The 20,132-nt window shown below is 37.2% G+C and overlaps 1 protein-coding gene across 2 annotated transcripts in view; it reads right to left on the reverse strand.

The window, feature by feature from the left end:
* Positions 1 to 20,132, reverse strand: part of LOC143654144 (cytochrome P450 2C23-like) — an 80,732-nt gene that overhangs the window by 58,608 nt on the left and 1,992 nt on the right. For both annotated transcript variants that reach the window (XM_077125729.1, XM_077125730.1), the window contains exon 2: positions 3,442 to 3,604. In XM_077125729.1, the coding sequence (XP_076981844.1) occupies positions 3,442 to 3,604 (163 nt within the window). The remainder of the gene's footprint in view (positions 1 to 3,441; positions 3,605 to 20,132) is intronic.

Raw genomic sequence — 20,132 nt, forward strand, 5'->3', positions numbered from 1 at the left:
TTGAATTTAGGGTCCACCATAATCTAGTCTCATCTCATCTTAACTTGGTCACATCTACAAAGACCCTATTGCCAAATAAGGCCACATTCATGGGTTCTGGGTAGATGTGAATTTGGGGGGGACAGTATTCAATAGCAGTGCATGTGCTAAGTTGATTCAATCATCACTTGAATGATAACTGCATACTCATTATTGAAGGGTAAAATGCTGCAATAATTATGGTTTTTAAGTTTACGTAGAAAAGCAATTACTAAGAATCTGCTTTTGCCACATTATGCTCCAGCAACAAAATCTAAAAGAAACTTAAAGAACTATATTAATTTTTTTGTCATTTAATTCCATTCATGCCTGGCGCTTTACAGGAAAAACGCCTGTTGGGGAATTTTTCACATCTGGCCAGGGTCAATTAAAAGCAGAATGTCAGCTTTGCCACTTTGGGGAAAAAAAAAAAAGATTGTTTTGCATATTCAGGGTCTTTTGTAATTACATAGGAATTTGAGGATCAGCTTTTCCATTTTTAAGGCAGCTAGCATTCGATAGAGATTGTGTTGAATCTGTAGATCATTTTGGATACTATTGACATCTTAACATTACTAAGTCTTCCAATTCATGAGTATGGAATTGCTTTCTAGTATTTAGGTCTTCTTTCATTTATTTTAGCAGTGTTTTGTAGACTTCAGTGTATAAGTCTCTCATCTTGCTGGTTGAGTTTATTCTTAGGTATTTTATTAGTTTGATTGCTATTGCAAATGGAATAATTTTCTTCATTTCCTTTTCAGATTATTCATTACTGAATCTACAGAAACCCAACCAAGTTTTGTGAGTTGATCTTGAATCTTGCAGCTTTGCTGAATTCATTTATTAGCTCCAGTAGCTTTCTTTTGGATTCTTTGAGATTTCTTACATATAGGATCTACAATATACATTTTTAAATAATCTGTGTCTGCCTACAAATAAAGTTATATGGGTTGCTCATGTAGTTTAAGGACCATATAGAGGTATATTACCAATTCTCTCTCCCATCTCTTGTGCTAATATTGTTATATACTTACTCTTCCATTATGCTACAAACACACAATAGGTTGTTACTGTGATTGTTTCAAAGTCATTTGTTTTTAAAGCAATAAGCATAAGAAAAAGTATATTTGCTCTTCATTTCCATTGTTGTTCTTGATCTATTTCTTCATTTAGATCCATGATTCTCACTTATATTTCTTTTGCCTGAATTAACTTCCTTTGATGCTCCATGTAAAGTAGGTCTGCTGGCAATACTTTGTCTTAGTTTGTTTATCTGAGAAGTCTCCATTTTTGAAGACTATTTTGCTGGGTATAGAATTCAGGGCTTGTAGCTTTCTTTCAGCAATTTAAAGATGTCATTCCACCATGTTCTTCCTTTCATAGTCCCTGACAAGAAGTCCACTGTAATTCTTCTCCTTGTTTCTCTGTTGGAAATATCCTCTATCCACTCCCACCCCAGCCATAGTTGACTTCAAGATTTTCTCATTGTCTACGGTTTTAAGGAGTTCGAATATGATATGCCTAAGTGTGTGCAGTTCTTTTGTTTATTTGTTTGGTTGGTTGTTTTGGTGGAGAAGAGATATTTATTCTACTTGTGGATCAGAGAAATGCCATTTCCACCATACCCTGTAAAAATTCCTGACCCACAGAATTCACGAGCATAATAAATTGATGATTGCTTTACATTTCTGGGTTTGGGAAGTTCTATTATGCTACAATAGATAGCTGGAACACTCATCTATGTTACATTTCTTACTTTGTTCAGAATCTATACTTGTAAATATATATATTAACTATATTTATTTCTCTGTCCCAATCCTGCATCCTTGCAGTTCTTGGGTAACGTAAGAAAGCAATGCCCTATGCACGAACCACCCCATAGGGCATTGTATGTGTTTGGGGGTGGGTGAGTTGTAGAATTACATAGTGTATGGTTCATATTTATGTAAACTAGATTCCCCAATAGGTCTGAAAATTTTATATTATAGTAGATATTACCATATTCGGCAGAGATTAATAATTACTTTCCAAAAATGTTATAGTGCATTTGTACTCCTTGAGAAAGGAAGCAATGACTGTTTATTCATAGGTTTAAGAACTCTGTAAGTTATTTTAATTTTTGGAATTTCCAATGAGAGATCAATGGTGTCTAACACTGTTGCATTTGTTGAATGAATAAAATAAAGGTTTGATCTGTTGCAATCTGTCAATAAGATAAGTGTTTAAATATTAAGAAACTAGACAAAATAGTGAGTTAATAGTTAACTGGAATGTTACAGCAACAGGAACGTGCAGCACTGTATTACAGTTGCTCAAAGCTATTTAGTACAGATAATTTATGAAGAAAATAAAATATCAATGTATGGTTATTCTACTTGTTATTTCCCAGAAAATAGAAAGCTTTGGGGAAGGAGGAACTAAATGATCTACTGTAATCAGATGCAAATAAGGACCAGTAACAAGAATTTTATAGGAAGTTTGGAAATCAATTTACTCAGAGTTGCAAAAGGGGCAAATTTTAGAACAATAATTTTCCCCTTTTGCAGCTCAGTCCAATCCAGTAGTCTCTATTCCTAGTTAAAAATTAATTTAAAAGCTCACACACAGCAATGCAATTAACTTTGGAAAACAGGAGATAATAGAGGAAAGGCTTGATTGCTTCTTTAGTTAAACAAAGGCAGCTTTACTTTATGGAACAGAGAGACAAAAAATCATTTTTTTAACACTTAGTACACTGTATTATATTGGCGATCCATAAATACGCTTTGAAAAGATTTACGTTCCTTTTTTGCCTGGGATTTGCAATTTCATTATTTCTAAGTGGTTTGGTAGAGATTTTCAGGCTGTCCTAAATGTTTTTATTGTACAATATTTGATATATATATGTATATATATATATATGCAAAGGTATAGCTGTAATACATCTAAGTTTTAAAACATCATAAAATGAATTGTATGTGAATCTACCATCCACGTGAAGAATTAGAACATGACTAGTACCATTACAGCCCCCGTGCATTACCTTTCTGATCCTACCCTCACACCCTACACCCCAATGAGCCAGACTGCAACTGAAAACAGTTGTTTCTATATCAAGTCATCTGTTCACTGTTGCTGCCGCCGTGCCCTTGTAGTCTTTGTGCCATTTGAAACTACAACCTAAAGGTGGCTTCCCCAGCTCACTAAACCTTAGGGCCTCTAGGCTGCGACTCGCATTTCAAAGGTGCTTAGATTGCTTAACTCAATTATGTTTGCAGAATTACTTGTAGTGAATTTGGAGCCTGTTTTGATAGTCAGCTCAGTGGCTCTGTCAGGGTATCTAATCAGTTGTTATAGAATAGATATTCATTAAATTAATCATATTGTTTTGCAAAATATTCAGGTACCAAAGAAAGTTGACCTGTATTTTTATTTGAAACATACCATATCCTTTCTGGGTATCCTCAATAATTGGTAGATGTCCTCTGCCAAGGAATTCATCACCCTGATCAATTAGAGCTTCTTTCACTGCTTCATATCCATGTAAGACCACGGTGAGCTGGGGTCCGAGATGCAGGGTGTAAACAGGGCCATATTCTTTAGCCAGCTGAGAAGAGATTCAAGCAACTGTATGAATACTATTGTGAAATCTGTAGGTTATAGAGGTTTAGGTGGAAATTAAATAATAACTTTATATGTGGCTGAGTCTTTCCTCCATCATCATTTTTAATCTGAGGGATAGTCACGGATTCATTCATTCCTTTATCTATATTTGCAGTCCTTCAACAAGTATTTACTAAGAATCTGTGATGGCTAATTTTACGTGTTAACTTGGCTAGGCTTTAGTACCTAGTTGTCTGGTCAAACACTAATCTAGATGTTGCTGTGAAGTTATTTTGTAAATGTGATTAACAGCTACAATCAGTTGATTTTAAGCAAAGGAAATGATCTATGATAATGTTGGTAGGTCTCACCAAATCAGTTGAAGAACTTAAGACAAAAATCTGAAGTTTCTGCCTGGAGAAAACACCCTACCTCAAGACTGCAACATCAACTCTTGCCTAAGTTTCCAACCTGCTAGACTGCCCTACAGATTTTGGATTTGCCAGCCCCCACAATCACATGGATTAATCTCTTTTTTAAAAAACACACACACATACACACACACACACACACACATATCCTATTGGTTCTGTTTCTCTGGAGATCCTGACTGATACCATATTTTGGTACTGAGAATGGTTCTAGAGGAAAAAAATTTTAAGAATGAGTTTTTTTAATTGGCTCTATGATCTGATTAAATTTGAGCACTAATGTCTTTTTCCAATGGTAAGGAGATCACAGATAGTCCATGGTATGATATAGCAATAGAGATACACAAATATCATGATTGGATATTAATAATTGAATACTTATAAAAGACAAGGTTCTGGGGTGGCTATATATTTGATACCTTGGAACATTTTTGTAAATATAATGAGCCTAATGAGATTGGCTGGTTGATCCTAAATGCACTAGAAAAAGTAGAAAAAGAGAAAGATGAGCTCAGTGCTTCAAATTCCCACTTTGAGCACCACATAAATGACCTGAATTTTTCTATGTCTACCTTCAAAGAAACCCTTATCTACTGTAGTTTATAGAGCTGAGATTTCTGAAAACCCAAACCAGAGTCTCATCCTATAAGTGGCAGAATTACAACATTAATTGAATTCCCAGCCTGATACAATGTCTCTTGTTGAAGTGAGGATATTGATTAGGATTGAATGGGTTACTGAAAAAAGAATGGGGATGTACTGTAAAAGCCAATGAAGCTTGGGGACATTGAATCCCTAAATTTAACTGGGTCATCTTTGCCAGTAAATCAGCCCTTCCACCTCTGTCTGAAAAGGTTAACCCTGCTTTGCTTGAGGAACCTGTAACGGCTGCTGAGGTGGTTGCTTTGCAATATACTGCTTATACTCTATAGGAAACATGCCACCACCCCTTTTTGTTCCTAGACCTATAACTAAACTTAAATCCCAGTAGACCCTAAAAGGTAAGATACAAAGGGTGACCCATAAGGAGTGAACTACACCCCTAAAGAACTACACAATTTTTCCAATTTATACACAGAAATCTGGGGAATATGTGAGAGAATGGATAATAAGTTTATTGAATAATGGTAAATTTACCATTTTAACCATTTTCGAGTATACAGTTCAGTGGCATCAGCATATTCATAGCAATGTGCAACAGCACTCTTTCCACATTTTCATCATTCCAGGAAGAAACTCCATACCCAGTAAGGAATATCCCTCTACCCCCAGCCACTGGTAACCTTTAGTATATTTTCTATATCAAATAATTTGCCTGTCCTATATACCTCATATAAATAAAATCATACAGTATCAGTCCTTTTGTGTGTGGTTTACCTCACTCAGCACGATGTTTTCAATGTTCATCCATGTTGTAGCATATATCAGAATTACATTCTTTTTACAAATGAATAATATTCCATTGTATCTATAACACATTTTATTAACCCATTGTACACTTAGGTTGCTTCCACCTTATGGCTACTGTGAATAATGTGTCTATGAATATTGGTGTACAGGACTCTGAGTCCCTGTTTTCAGTTATTTGGGGAATATGCCTAGGATTGGAATTGCTGGGTCAAATAATAATTCTGTGTTTAACTTTTTGAGGAACTGCCAAACTATTTCCTATACCAGCTGCCCGTTTTACACTCCTACAGGTGTGCACATATGTTCCAATTTCTCCATATCCTTGACAACACTTTTACTTTTCTAATATAATAGTCATCTAATGGGTGTAAAATGGTATCTCATGATTTTGATTTGCATTTCTCTGGTGATTAATGATTTTGAGCATCTTCCATTGTTTATTGGCTCTTTGTATACCTTCTTTGGAGAACTGTCTATTCAAGTACTCTGCCCATTTTAGAATTGGGTTGGCTGCTTTTTGTCATTGGATTATGGGAGTGTTTACTTTAATATATTCTGAATATTAACTTCTTATCATAAATAGGATTTTCAAATATTTTCTCCAACACTGTGGGTTGTTTTCTCACACTCTTGTGTCCTTCAGTGCAAAAAGTTTTTAATTTTGAGTCCTATTTATCCAATTTTCCCTTTATTGCATGTACTTTGGGTATCATATATAAGAATCCACTCCCAAATCCAAAGTCAGGATTTCCCCTATGTTTTCTTCTAAGATTTTCATGGCTTTATCTCTTAAATTCAGGTCTTTAATCCATTTCAACTTGATTTTTGTATACGATGTAAAGTAAGGGTCCAAGTTCATTCTTTTACATATGGATATCCAATTTTCTCAGCATCATTTGTTGAAAAGTCTTGGAATCCTTGTTGAAAATCAATTGACCACTGTTTTAGTTTGCTAAAGCTGCTGGAATGCAATATACCAGAAATGGTATATTATAAGGGATTATAAAGGGATTTATTAAGTTACAAATTTACCATTCTAAGTCCATAAAAATGTCCAAACTAAGGCATCCAGAAATTCTACCCTCTGAACTCCAAAAAGACATGTTCTTCCCATATACAAAGTACATTCATTCCATCACTGTGCTATTTTGACATTTAGCAATATCTAGCTAAAACTTGCATAAGAGCAGCCTCCAGAATAGCCTCTCAAGTATTGGAACTCCAACTGATGCCTTCTTCTGTTGCCTTTCCTTTTAGTCAGGAAGGCGTTGTCAAGTCCACCATGCCATGGCCAGGCTTGTCCCTGGGAGTCATATCCCATATTGCCAGGGAGTCTTTTTTTTTTTTTTTTTTTTAAGGAAGGAAAGACAGAGAAGGAAGGAAGGGAGGAAGAAAGGGAAACATTTTTAAACATTTTCTTGTTTTATTATATTTCGTTTGTTTGTTTATTTTTTTTTTTTTACATGGGCTGGGGCCGGGAATCGAACCGGGGTCCTCCGGCACGGCAGGCAAGCACTCTTGCCCGCTGAGCCACCGCGGCCCGCCGCCAGGGAGTCTTTAACCCCTGTATGTCATGTCCCACATAGGGGGAAGGGTAAAGATTTAACTTGCAGAGCTGGGCTTAGAGAGAGGCCCAACATCTGAGGAACAAAAGAGGTTTTCTGGAAGTAACTTTTAAGCATAACTATAGGTAGGTTTAGCTTCTCCCCTACAGAAATAAGCTTCACAAAAGCCTCAAGATCAGAAGCTAGGCCTATTGACTTGGGAATCCCTAATATATTTTTTTATATTATAAGCTAATAGTTCCATATTTTTTTTCTGGCCCCTCAAGGGACTTTACAAATACTTTGAAATTAACTGGCCAACATACTCTGGGATATATCCAGGTATTACCTTAAGCTATACAGAATTGAAAGCTCTCATTCTCATTCTGGGTTCCATGTGTTTCGGTTTGTTTAAATGAGTTACCCAGACAGGTTGAATTAGATTATTTGCTACAGAAAATCTAAGCTTTGGACAAAACAAACCTCTCTTCCTTTGCTCTCATACAGTAGATGAAGTTGTAAAATACAAATAATGTCATCTTAACCCCTGTGTTCTGATTCACCTTAGTCCTGATATAATTGGCTTCATTCTTATCTCCAAATGAAATCTAATCTCTTTCTCAATTTCTTTAAGAGTTGTTGTATGTAGGAATGCTGACCCTCAGAGCTGCAGAACTCCAACTTTGAGTCTTAGTTGTCATGCAGGCACCCAAAGTTTCGGGGTGGGGCAGGGAGCAGGTTATACATATAGCACAGCATCTCAAATCCAAAAAGAACATTAACAGCTCTGGACTAAATGTGACTGCTATAGGAGCTGATAATCTAAGTCCCAATTTTCTTATAAGTATTTTCTAAAGGAGATGATACAATATTTTCTCTTTTGTTTTGGCTTGTTTTCACCATTTAATGTCCCAAAGGTTCATTACCCTCACTGCATGTCTCACATGTCAGCATGTTTTTAGTCAAGGTATTTTTCTCTGGATGCCTTAGTTTGGACATTTTTATTGCCTTAGAACTGTAAACCTGTAACCTAATATATTTCCTTTTTAAAAGCCATTCTATCTGGGCCAAGCAGTGGTGACTCAGCAGGCAGAATTTTTGCCTGCCATGCGGGAGACCTGGGTTCAATTCCTGGTGCCTGACCATGCCACCCCCCCCCCCCCAAAATCCATTCTATCTCTGGTATATTGCATCTGGAAGCATTAGCAAACTAAAACAGATTTTTGTGCCAGAGCAGTGGGGGGCTGTGAAATGCAAATACTAGAAATACTGGAATGGCTTTTTAAATGAATAAGGGGGAAGATCCTGGAAGAGTTGTTATGATTGGTAGAAAAGGCCTGAATTGCTTTGAACAGACTTTTAGCAGAAATGTGTATTCTGAACATACCTCTGATGAGACTTTAGACAGAAATGATTAATGTGTCATTGTAAACTGAAAGTAAGGTGACCCTTGCTTTAAAGTGGCAGAGAATGTGGCAAAATTGTGTCCTGGTGTTGAATGGAAGGTAGAATTTTAAAGTGACAAGGTGGGATACTTAGCTGAAGAGATTTACAAATTAAATAGTGGAAAATTCAACCTGGTTTCTGCTTTCAGCTTATACTGAAATGTGTCAGGAAAGCGATAAGCTGAGAACTGAACTCTGGAAAACTCTGGGCTTCCAGAAAGGGAACCCCCAGAGATTGTACCCTACCTGAGGATTTAATCAAACATGGAATGAGCCAGTCATTACAGAACAAGCAAGGATTGGAGATGAAGTTCTCCAGAAGGGATTTGTAGAAGGTCCTATTATCTGATGATTATGATCCTTGCATACTGCATAGAAAGCCAACAAGAGTGTTGCAAGAGCTATATAAATGGAACCAATGCCAGTCTGAACTAAAAGGGACAGATTGAAGGGAAAATTACTTTAGAGGAAGAACCATGGAAGCTAAGGTCTGATGCCAAGAAATCTTGGGCCATGAGAGTTGACCCACCTATCTGCATGGAAAGAGTGAGTTTGCCCTGGAAGCAGAGGGTGGGCCTTCTGCCTTGATGTTCAGGCATTGGAGAGGGTGGTGTGCATAAAGTGCAGATTGAGGAGAGCGTGGCAAATACCCAATTGTTCTGAGGGGTTGAGTGTATGCCCCGGAGATGGCAGGGAGCCAGGGTGCTGTCTTGATGCTTGGGGAGGGTGGAACTGAGAAAGAGGTGATCTCCCCAATGTTGCAACCCTCACCTGAACATTTGAAGACAGCAGGGCCACTGCATAAGCCCTTAGAAAGGGTGGAACTGCTACTCTCTGAAGCCCTAAGATAAAACATTATTCTATATATAACTGTCAGACTTTGAAATCTGCTGAAGTTTGCCCTGCATGTTTCAGGAATGTTTAGGACATTTTGACCCCCATTTTCCTTTCAAATTTTCCCTATGGAAATGGAAACATGTATCCTGTGACTGTCCTCCTTTGTATGTTGGAAATAGATAACTTGTTCTGAGTTTTACAGGTCCATAACAAAGGAGAATTTTGCCTTAGTACAGACCATGCCTGTAAGTGATGAGATTTTGTACTGTTTTGATTTGGTATTGTATTTGTGTTGTTACTGAAATGGTTTAAGGCTTTTTGTAATATTGTGACAGAGTGAATATTTTGTATATGGAAAGAAAATGTCTTTGGGAGTTCAGAGGATGGAATCTGCTGGTTTGAAGCTGTTGTGTACCCCAGAAAAGCCATGGTTTCTTTTCTAATCCAATCTTGTTGGGGAAGGCCTACTGTTTAGGGTGGAAACTTTGATTAGATTGTTTCCATGGAGATGTGACACATCCAGTTATGAGCGTGCTATAAACGTTTAGAAAATTAGAATCAGTGAAACTCTGAATAAAAAGGTCTTCAGGACAGGCATATTTCAAAAGAATATTTTATATACTTTGGAAAAAATAAGTACATTTCAAATAACTTGAATAAGATTTATAGATTTCATAGTCTCCAAGTTTCTTTCTGCACTACCCTTTTGCTTTAAAGTCTCATATTCAATTTACAAATAATTGATTTATTATACTGAAATAAAACTTTGTTCATTAATTTCTTCTGTATTGCATTTGGTTTCAAAAGCAGTTCTTAGTGTGTTTCCGAAATTCAGTAATTTTCCCTTGGTTAAGAACAACCACCATATTAGCATTCTTAATGGTGACAGATGATGGGTAATAATTAACATTGTTCTTCCCTCCTTTAGGCGATCTAGAGTTTCTTGTACAAGGTACTCATTTTCAGCACCCAGTACACTGGTTGCTTCATCTGGGAGAAGAATTTTGGGATTCTTAGGTAGAGCATGGGTAATTGCAATCTGCTGTTTCTGTCCCCCTTAACTTCAAAGAAAGGGCCCATGAGGTTCAGGATTTCTCTCTCAACTGGGAGGGCCCATGGCGATGTTTGCTAGCTTTCTCTCCTCATTTCATAAGGCCTCCCCGGGGGTGTTTTCCTTCTGCTCCAAAGATCTCTAGCTGTGTGGGCTCTATTGGTACTGGTGGCTCTCCCACACTGTTTTAATTACTGTAGCTTTGTAGTAAAATTTGAAATTGAGAAGTGTTTCTTTCAACTTTTTTATTCTTCTTTCAGGGCCCCTTGAAATTCTGTATGAATTTTAGGATGGGCTTTTTTTCTATTCCTGAGTAAAACGTCTCTGGGAATTTGGTAGGTGTTATATCAAAACTGCATATTACTTTGGGTAGTATTGTCAATTTGACAATGTTAAGTCTTCCAATCCAGGAAAATGGAATGTGTTCCTATTTATTTAGGTCTTCTTTAGTTTCTTTCAGAAATGTTTCATAGCTTCACTATACAAGTATTTTACCTCCTTATTAAACCTACTCTTTTTTTCTTACCATATGATCATCACATTCTAGATATATAATCAATAACTCACAATATCATCACATAGTTGTATATCATCATAATCATTTCTTAGAACATTTGCATCAATTCAGAAAGAAATAAAAAGAAAACAGAAAAAAATCATATATTACCATACCCCTTACCCCTCCCTTTTATTGATCACTAGCGTTTCAATCTACTATATTTATTTTAACATTTGTTCCCCCTATTATTTATTTATTGTTAATTCATATGTTTTACTTCTCTGTCAATAAGTTAGATAAAAGAAGCATCAGACACAAGGTCTTTGCAATCACACAGTCACATTGCGAAAGCTATAACATTATACAATCATCTTCAAGAAACATGGCTACTGGAACACAGTTCTACATTTTCAGGCAGTTCCCTACAGCCTCTCCATTGCACCTTAACTAAAAAGGTGATATCTATTTAATGCATAAAAATAACCTCCAGGATAACCTCTCGACTCTGTTTCAAATTTCTCAGCCATTGACACTTTATTTTGTCTCATTTTGCTCTTCTGTCTTTTGGTTGAGAAGGTTTTCTCAATCCCTTGATGCTGAGTCCCAACTCATTCTAAGATTTCTGTCCCACTAAACTTATTCTTAATTATTTTATTCTTTTTGGTGCTATTGAAAATATAATTGTTTTCTTGATTTCATTTTCAAATTGTTCACTGCTAGTATATTGAAATACAACTAATTTCTGCATGTTGATCTTGTATACTGCAACTTCGCTGAATTCATTTATCAGTTTACCAGATTTTTTGGTGGATTCTTTAGGATTTTCTACATAAAGAGATCACAGCAGCTGTGATTAGAGTTAATTTTACTTCTTCCTTTCCTATTTGAATGCCTTTTATTTCTTTTTCCTTGCCGACTTGCTCTGGCTACAACTTCCAGGATTCTGATGAGGAGAATTGGTGGAAGTAGGCAATCCTGTCTTGTTCCAACTCTAAGCAGAAACTCTTTCAGTTGGAGTGTTAGTTTGCAAGCTGCCAGAATGCAATATGCCAGAAATGTAATGGCTTTTAAGAGGGGAATTTAATAAGTTACAAGTTCATAGTTCTAAGCCTATGAAAATCTCCAAATCAAGGCACAACAAATGGTTACCTTCACTCAAGAAAAGCTGATGGGTCTGGAACACCTCTGTCAGCTGGGTAGCCACGTGGCTGGCAGCTGCTGGTCCCAGGCTCCTGGGCTCTGTTGCTTTCAGCCTCTGTAATGTTGGGGTTTATCACTTTGCTTCTCTAGGGCTGGCTTTCATCTCTTGGCTTCTCTTAGCTCTCCAGGTTCTGGCTTGCTTAACATCTCATAGCAACATCTGCTGGGCTCCAAGCATCTCCCAACATCTGTGTCTCTCTTCTCCACGTGTCAGCATCTGCTTCAGCTCTGTCATTTCTCTATCAGCTCTGAGGTTCCTGTCATTTCTGGCTGTCTCCAAAATGTTTCCTCTTTTAAAGGATTCCAGTAAACTAATTAAGACCCACCTGGAATGAGCGGAGTCACATTTCCATCTAATCAAAGGTCGCACCCACAATTGGGTGTGTCACATCCAAGTGGAGATAATCTAATCAAAGGTTTCCATTTGCAATGTTAGATCAGGATTAAAAGAAAGGGCTGCCTCCACAAGACTAACTCAGGATTTAAACATGGCGTTTCTGAGATACATAATACTTTCAAACTGGCACAGCTGGTTTCTATCATATTCAGGAAATTCCCTTCTACTCCTAGGCAATTGAGTAGTTTAATCATGAAAGGTGTTGAAATTTGTCAAATGCTTTTCCTGCATCATTTGAGATTATAATGTGTGTGTCTTCTCCCCTTTCATTCTATTTGGTGGTATATTACATTGATTAATTTTTGTATATTGAACCACTTTAGCATTCCTGGGAGAAATCCCATTTGGTCATGGTATATAATCTTTTTAATATATTACTGAATTTGATTTGGCATTTTTATTGAGGATTTTTGCTTTTATATTCATAAGGGATAATGGTTGGTAGTTTTCTTGCAGTGTCTTTGTCTGCCTTTGGTTTCAGAATAATGCTGAACTCATAGAATGAGTTAAAAAGTGTTCCTTCTTCAATTATTTTGGAAAAGTTTGAGAAGGGTTTGTGTGAATTCTTCTTTAAATGCTTGGTAGAATTCTCCATGAAGCCATCGGGTCCTATGATTTTCTTTGTTGGGATTAAATCTCCTTGCTATTATAGGTCTACTTAGATTTTTTAAAATATAATTTTTAGTAGAGCAGTTGTAGGTTTACAAAAAAAATCATGTGAATACTTCTTTCTTTTGCTGGCTTTGGTAGTGTGCATGCTTCTAGAAATGTATCCATTTCACTAGGGTGTTCAATTGTTGGCATAGTTGTTCATAGTATTTTCTTGCAATTCTTTTTATTTCTGTAAAATAAGTACTAATGTCCCCATTTTCATTTTTTATTTTAATAATTTGTATCTTCTTTCTTGTTTCTTAGTTAACCTATCTAAAGATTATCAATTTGGTTGCTCTTTTAAAAAACTTTTGGTTTCATTGATTTTTTTCCCATTGTTTTTCCATTCTTTATTTATTTTCATTCTAATCTTTTTATTTCCTTCCTTCTGCTAGTTTTGAGTTCAGTTTGCTCTCCTTTTTCTAGTTCCTAACATTTTCTAGTTCCTAACCTGATATTACAGTTTAGGCTATTGACCTGAGATCTCTCTTTTTTCATGTAATGATTCATAGCTATAAATTTCTTTCTTAGCACTGCTTTCATGGCATCCTATAACATTTGGCATGTTGTGGCTTTTTTTTTTTTTTTTTTTGGATTAGGTATTTTCTAATTTCCCTTGTGATATCTTCTTTGTTGTATTGGTTGTTTTAAGAGTATGTCGTTGATTTCTGAATTTTCCCATTTTTCTTCCAATACTGATTTCTAGTTTCATTCTGTTGTAATTAGAAAAGTTTTTGTATGACTCCAACATTTTTTAGAAATTGATTTGTTTACTTGCCTAGCAAAAGGTCTATTCTGGGGAATGTTTAATATGAACTTAAGAAAATGTAGGTTCTGCTTTTGTTGGGTAGACTGTTCTATTTATGACAGCTAGGTCTAATTGATTTATAGTCCTGTTCACCTCCCCTCTTTATTGATCTTTTGTCTGGTTGTTCAACCCATTATTGAATGTAGGGTATTGTAGTCTCCAATCATTAATGTATAACTATTTCTTATTTCAATTCTGTCAATTTTATTTCATAGATTTTGGGGCTCTGATGGTAGGTACGTATATAATTGTTAGATCTCCTTTCTGGGCTGAATATTTTATCAGTGTATAATGTCTTTCTTTGTGTCTTGTAAACTTTTTTGACTAAAGGTGTATTTTATCTAAATATATAACCATGTCAGCTTTCTTTGTTAGTATTTGCATGGAATTTATTTTTCTATCCTTTTACTTTCAACTTCTTTGTGTCTTTGTGTCTGTTTTAGTTTCCTTGGCTGCTCAAGCAAATGTCATGCAATGAGTTGGCTTAAATAATAGTAATTTATAAGCTCACAGTTTTGAGGCTAAGATTAAGTCCAAACCAAGGCATCACTAAGGTGATGCTTTCTTCCTGGAGACTGGCATTCTGGGGCTGGCTCCCAGTGACCCTAGGTCCTGGGCTTTTCTGTTACATGGAAATACACACAGTGGTCTTTCCTGGCCTTTCTTTTCATTTCCTGGTTCCTTTAACTTTCGCCTTCTTGCTTCCCATGGCTTTCTCTCATAATTTCATTGTTTTTATAAATAATTGCAGTAATAGGATTAAGACCCATCCTGATTGTGGTGGGCCACTCCTTACTAAAATAACCTCATTAAAAGGTCCTACTTACAATGGGTTCGCTCGCACAGGAATGGATTGAGTTTTAGAACATGTTTTTCTGGGGTATGTACAGCTCCAAATCACTACAGTACCTAAAATGAATCTCTTATGGACAGCATATAAATGGCTCATGGTTTTAAAATTCAATCTCCCATTCTCTGCCTCTTAATTGGAGAATTAAGTCTGCTGACATTTAAAGTGATTTCTGATAAGGATTTACTTCTGTTATTTATTTTTTGTATGACTGACATGTTTTTTTTTTCCAATTCTTCCATTTACTGCCTTTTTTGTATTTAGTAGATTCTTTTGTAGTGTATCATTGTGATTCCTGGTTTTCCTTTTCTGTATAGTTTTAGTTATTTTCTTAGTGGTTGCCTTGGAATTACAATTAATATTATAAATATTTAACAACCTAATGTAAATACAACTAACTTAACTTCAGTACTTTACAAACACTCAGCTCCTGTTCAACTCCATCTCTACCCCTTTTATATTGTTATTGTCTCAGATTTCAACTTTATGTCTATTCTAGTTTGCTAGCTGCTGGAATGCAACATACCAGAGGTGGATTGGCTTTTAATAAAAGGGGATTTATTTCATTAGTGCTTCAGAGGAAAGGCAACTAACTTTCATCAGAGGTTCTTTCTTATGTGGGAAGGCACAGGACAATCTCTGCTGGCCTTCTCTCCAGGCCTCTGGGTTCCAACAACTTTCCCCCGGGGTGATTCCTTTCTGCATCTCCAAAGACCTGGGCTGAGCTGCAAGTGCTGAGATGAGGTATGTTGAGCTGCTTGGGCTGTGCTATGTTGCGCTCTCTCATTTAAGCACCAGCCAATTAAGTCAAACATCATTCATTGCAGCAGGCACGCCTCCTAGCCAACTGCAGATGTAATGAGCAACAGATGAGGTTCACGTACCATTGGCTCATGTCCACAGCAACAGAACTAGGTGCCTTCACCTGGCCAAGTTGACAACTGAATCTAACTACCACAATGCCCATTAATATAGTGTTTTAGTAGCTGCTAAGACAAATACCATATAGTGGGTTGGTTTAACCATGGGGATTTTTTTTGCTTATGATTTTAGAAGCTAGGAGAAGTCCAAAATCAAAGTGTCAGTGAAGCAAAACTTTCTCCCCAAAAGATTATGGCATTCTGAGGCTTTCTGCAATATATCCTCAGCCCTTGGCTTTTCCATCACGTGGCAATGCACATGGCAGCATCTTTTCCTGTCTCTTCTGGGTTCCATTGACTTCAGTGTCTGGCTGCTCCCTGTGGTTTCTCTCTGTCTGACTTTTACCCTGCTCATAAGGGACTCCAGTAATCCAGATAAAAGCCCAACCTGATTTAGTTGGAACACACCTTAACTGAAGTAACATTGTGAGGAGATCTTATTTATGATGAGTCCACCCATACCAGAATATAGACCAAGAACATGTTCAAACTGGGGTATGCAATTCAATCCACCACACACAGGTTATAATTATTGTATTATGCATTTTTCCTCTGTATTACTTAGGGTTCTCTAGAGAAACAGAATCCACAGGGAGCACTCCCAAATATAAAATTTATAAAAATGTCTCATGCAACCACAGGAACACAGAGTCCAAAATCCACAGGACAGGTTGTGAAGCCAATGCTTCCAATGCAGGGTCTGGATGAACTCCACAGGAGAGGCTCGCCAGCTGAAGCAAGAAGAGAGCCTGTCTCTTCTGAATCCTCCTTAAAAGGCTTCCAGTGATTAAATTGAGCATCACTCATTGCAGAAGACACTCCCCTCGGCTGATTACAAATGGAATCAGCTGTGGATGCAGCTGACGTGATCATGATTTAATTCTATGAAATGTCCTCATCGCAGCAGACAGGCCAGCACTTGCCCAACCAGAAAAACAGGTACCACCACTTGGCCAAGTTGACACATAAACCTGACCGTGGCATCCTCTAAATCACTTAGAATAAAAAGAGCCATTACAAACCAAAAGTACAGTAATATTGGCTTTTATAGTTATCCGTGTAGTTACCTTTACCAGTGTCCCTTATTTCTTCTTATGACTTCAAGTTTCTATGTCCTTTCATTTCATCATGAAGAACTCCCTCTATCATTCTTTTACAGGTTAGGTGTAAGGATAATGAACTCCCTTAGCTCATGTTTATCAGTAAATGTCTTAATTTCTCCATTATTCTTGAATGACAGTTTTGCCAGATATAGAATTCTTGACTGATAGTTTTTTTCAACAGATTAAGCACATCATCCCACTGCCTTTTGGCCTCCATGGATTCTGATGAGAAATCAGTTAACCTTATTGAGGGTCCCTTGTGTGTGGTGAGTTGCTTCTTCCTTGCTGCTTTCAAAATTATCTCCTAGTCTTTGGGTTTTTGCAGTGTGGTTATAATGTATCTTGGTCTGGATTCTTTCACTTTATCCTCTTGGAGTTAATTGAGAGTCTTAGATGTGTATATTCCTGTTTTTTCATTAGATTTAGGAGGTTTTCAGTTATTATTTCTTCAGATATTTTTCTGCCCCTTTCTCTTGTTCTTCTGGTACTCCTATGATGTATCTGTTGGTACTTTTGATCATGTCCCACAGATTCCTAAGGCTTTGTTCATTTTTCTTCATTCTTTCTTCTCTCTGATTCTCAGTTTGGATAACTTAAGTTATCTTATCCTCAAGTTTGCTGTTATTTCCTTTTGTCTGCTCAAATGTATTGTTGAGCTACCCCCCACCCCGAGCATGTTTTATTTCATTTATTGTACTTTTTAGCTCCACAACTTATTTTCCTTTTTTGTCATTGATCTTTATTGATATTTTCATTTTGTTCATGTATTGCTTTCCTAATTTCCATTAGTTATTTTTTCTTGGTTTCCTTTAGCTTTTGGCTTACTATGTATGACTAGTAATACCGATGTCTGGGCTCCATCAGGGATAGTTTCTGCCAAATTATTTTTTTCCTGTAAATGGACCATTCTTTTCTGTTTCTTTGTATGTTTTGTAATTTTTGTTGAGAACTGAACATTCTGAGTATTACAATGTGGTAGCTTTGGAAATATGATTCTTCTACTTCTCAGAGATTGCTGGGTTTTGCTTGTAAAGGGCTGGCACCATCTATTTGTATAATTTGTGCACTAATTTTGCAGAATACTTTGTGTAAATTCTTTGTTGCGTGTGGTCACCAAAATTTTTGTTCCATTGTCTCGACAGTCAGCCAGTAAACTGACAAAAATTTATTAAGCTATCTGGCTTCAAAAAGAGGGAGAAATTATGTATTGCCTCTTTATATTGTCCAGTAGATGCAATTGAGGAAGTACTGCAGCCTAAAAGGGCCAAAACCAAGACAGATGTTTGTGCCAGTCCCTTGGGGATTCATCACATCAGCCAAAACATGAAACTCAATTTTAGGAGGACAGAGTCCTCACTGCCTTCCTTAGCAACAGCTGGCCACTCCACATTGCTGGGACACCATCTCCACAGCCATCAAGCATATGAATGGAAGATGGTCTTCCATTCATGCAAGCAGCCTCTCTATTCATCAAGCACTTCAATGATTGGTGTAAGTGTTCAATTAGGTTCCAGAACTTCAAAATTGTTTTGTCTCAATCATTTTTTCAGTTCACTGGTTGCTTTGGTGGAGCAACTGAAACTTAAAGCTTCCTATTCTGCATGTTACCCCTCAAAACACTTCCATTTTCTTTTGAAAGCACACCAGTGAAGCTTTGCTCATATCACTCCATGAAACTGCTTGTATGAGGATCACTGAAAATTGTCACCCTGCTGAGTATCATTTGATCAGTCATCAACCTTTGGGGATGATTAAGATACTCTTTGAAATATGTTCTTCCCTTGGATCCCAGGACAGCATACTCTGCTGGCTTCTCATGCTCAACCCCTTTTGCTGGTTCTTCCTTATCTTGCTCATTTCTAATCACTGGGGTACCCCAGGACTTGGGGCTAGCCCTTAGTCCTCTTAGCCTCTCCAGCTATAGCCATTCCCTATGTGATCCATCCAGTTTCAAGACTTCAAATACATTCTATATTATGATTCCCAAATTTACGTATGTATTAGTCCAGATCAGTTCCCTGAACTGTAACCTTATACAGTCAGCTGCCTACTCCTATGTTCTTTCAGATGTTTAATAGGGTTTTGAAACTTAATAAGTTCAAAACTTCATTCTTGGTTATCCCATTTTTCCTACATTCCCTACATCAATTAAATCTTATCTGTATCTTACACCTCATAACCAGTATAACAGCAGATGCTTTGAAGATCTTCATTTGAGCTTCAAAAAAATAGCTAATCTAACCATTTCCCCCCACCTCCTCCATTCTTACACTGATTCAGGGCACATCATCTCTCCCAGGTTATTGCTGGGCAGAACCTCTTATCAACTGTGTTAGTTTGCAAACTGCCGGAATGTGATATGCCAGAACTGGAATGGCTTTTTAAAAGGGAATTTAATAAACTACAAGTTTACAGTTCTAAACCTATAAATTTGTCCAACTAAGGCATCTGGGGAAAGATACCCTAATTCAAGGAAGGCCAATGGGTCAGGGAAACCTCTGTCAGCTGGGTAGTCACGTGGCTGGCATCTGCTGGTCCCTTGCTCCTGGGCTCCGTTGTTTTCAGCCTCTGTTCCTGTGGTGGTTCCTCACTTTGCTTCTCCAGTGCTGGCTTTCATCTCTTGGCTTCCCTTGGCTCTCTCCAGATTCTGGCTTGTTTAACATCTCATGGCTATGTCTGCTGGGTGGGCTCCAAGCATCTCCAAACATTTGTGTCTCTGTTCTCCATGTATCCGTATCCATGTCAGCTCTGCTGTGAAGTTTCTGCAGCTCTCTCTCTGTTGGTTCTGAGGTTTCTGAGGTTTCTCCATAATTTTTCCCTTTTTTAAAAGAGTCTAGCAATTGGGTGTGCCATACCTCTATGGAGATGGGCGAATAACAAATTTCCAACATACATTACTGAATCAGGATTAAAAGAAATGGCTGCTCCCCACAAGATTGGATCAGGATTAAAACATGGCTTTTCTGGGGTTCATAATATTTTCAAACTGGCACAACACTTTTTATTCTACTCTTAACTATGTTTCCAGAGTGATCTGGCTAAAACATAAATCACATCATATTACCCTAACTCAAAACTCTCCAGTGATTTCCTATCTGGTTTGGAATAAAAGTAAATTTTTTACAATGGCCCACAAAGTAGCAAATGATCTAAGCCTCTGAACTTTTTTAACATTCTGCCCTTCTTAACCCCTTTCTCACCTTATGTCATCCACACTGGCCACTTAGCTGTTCCTTGGACACATTGGATGCCTGCTGCCATGGAGATCTTGAATTTCTTTCCTCTGCCTGGAATGCTTTTCCCTCAGGTTAGTCTTGTGGATTTCTGATGTTCTCTATTGTGCTGGTTGGAAATTATTATGTATCCCAGAAAAGCTATGTTGCAAT

This window comes from Tamandua tetradactyla, chromosome 13, assembly GCF_023851605.1.
Source record: "Tamandua tetradactyla isolate mTamTet1 chromosome 13, mTamTet1.pri, whole genome shotgun sequence".
Taxonomy (NCBI): Eukaryota; Metazoa; Chordata; class Mammalia; order Pilosa; family Myrmecophagidae; genus Tamandua; species Tamandua tetradactyla.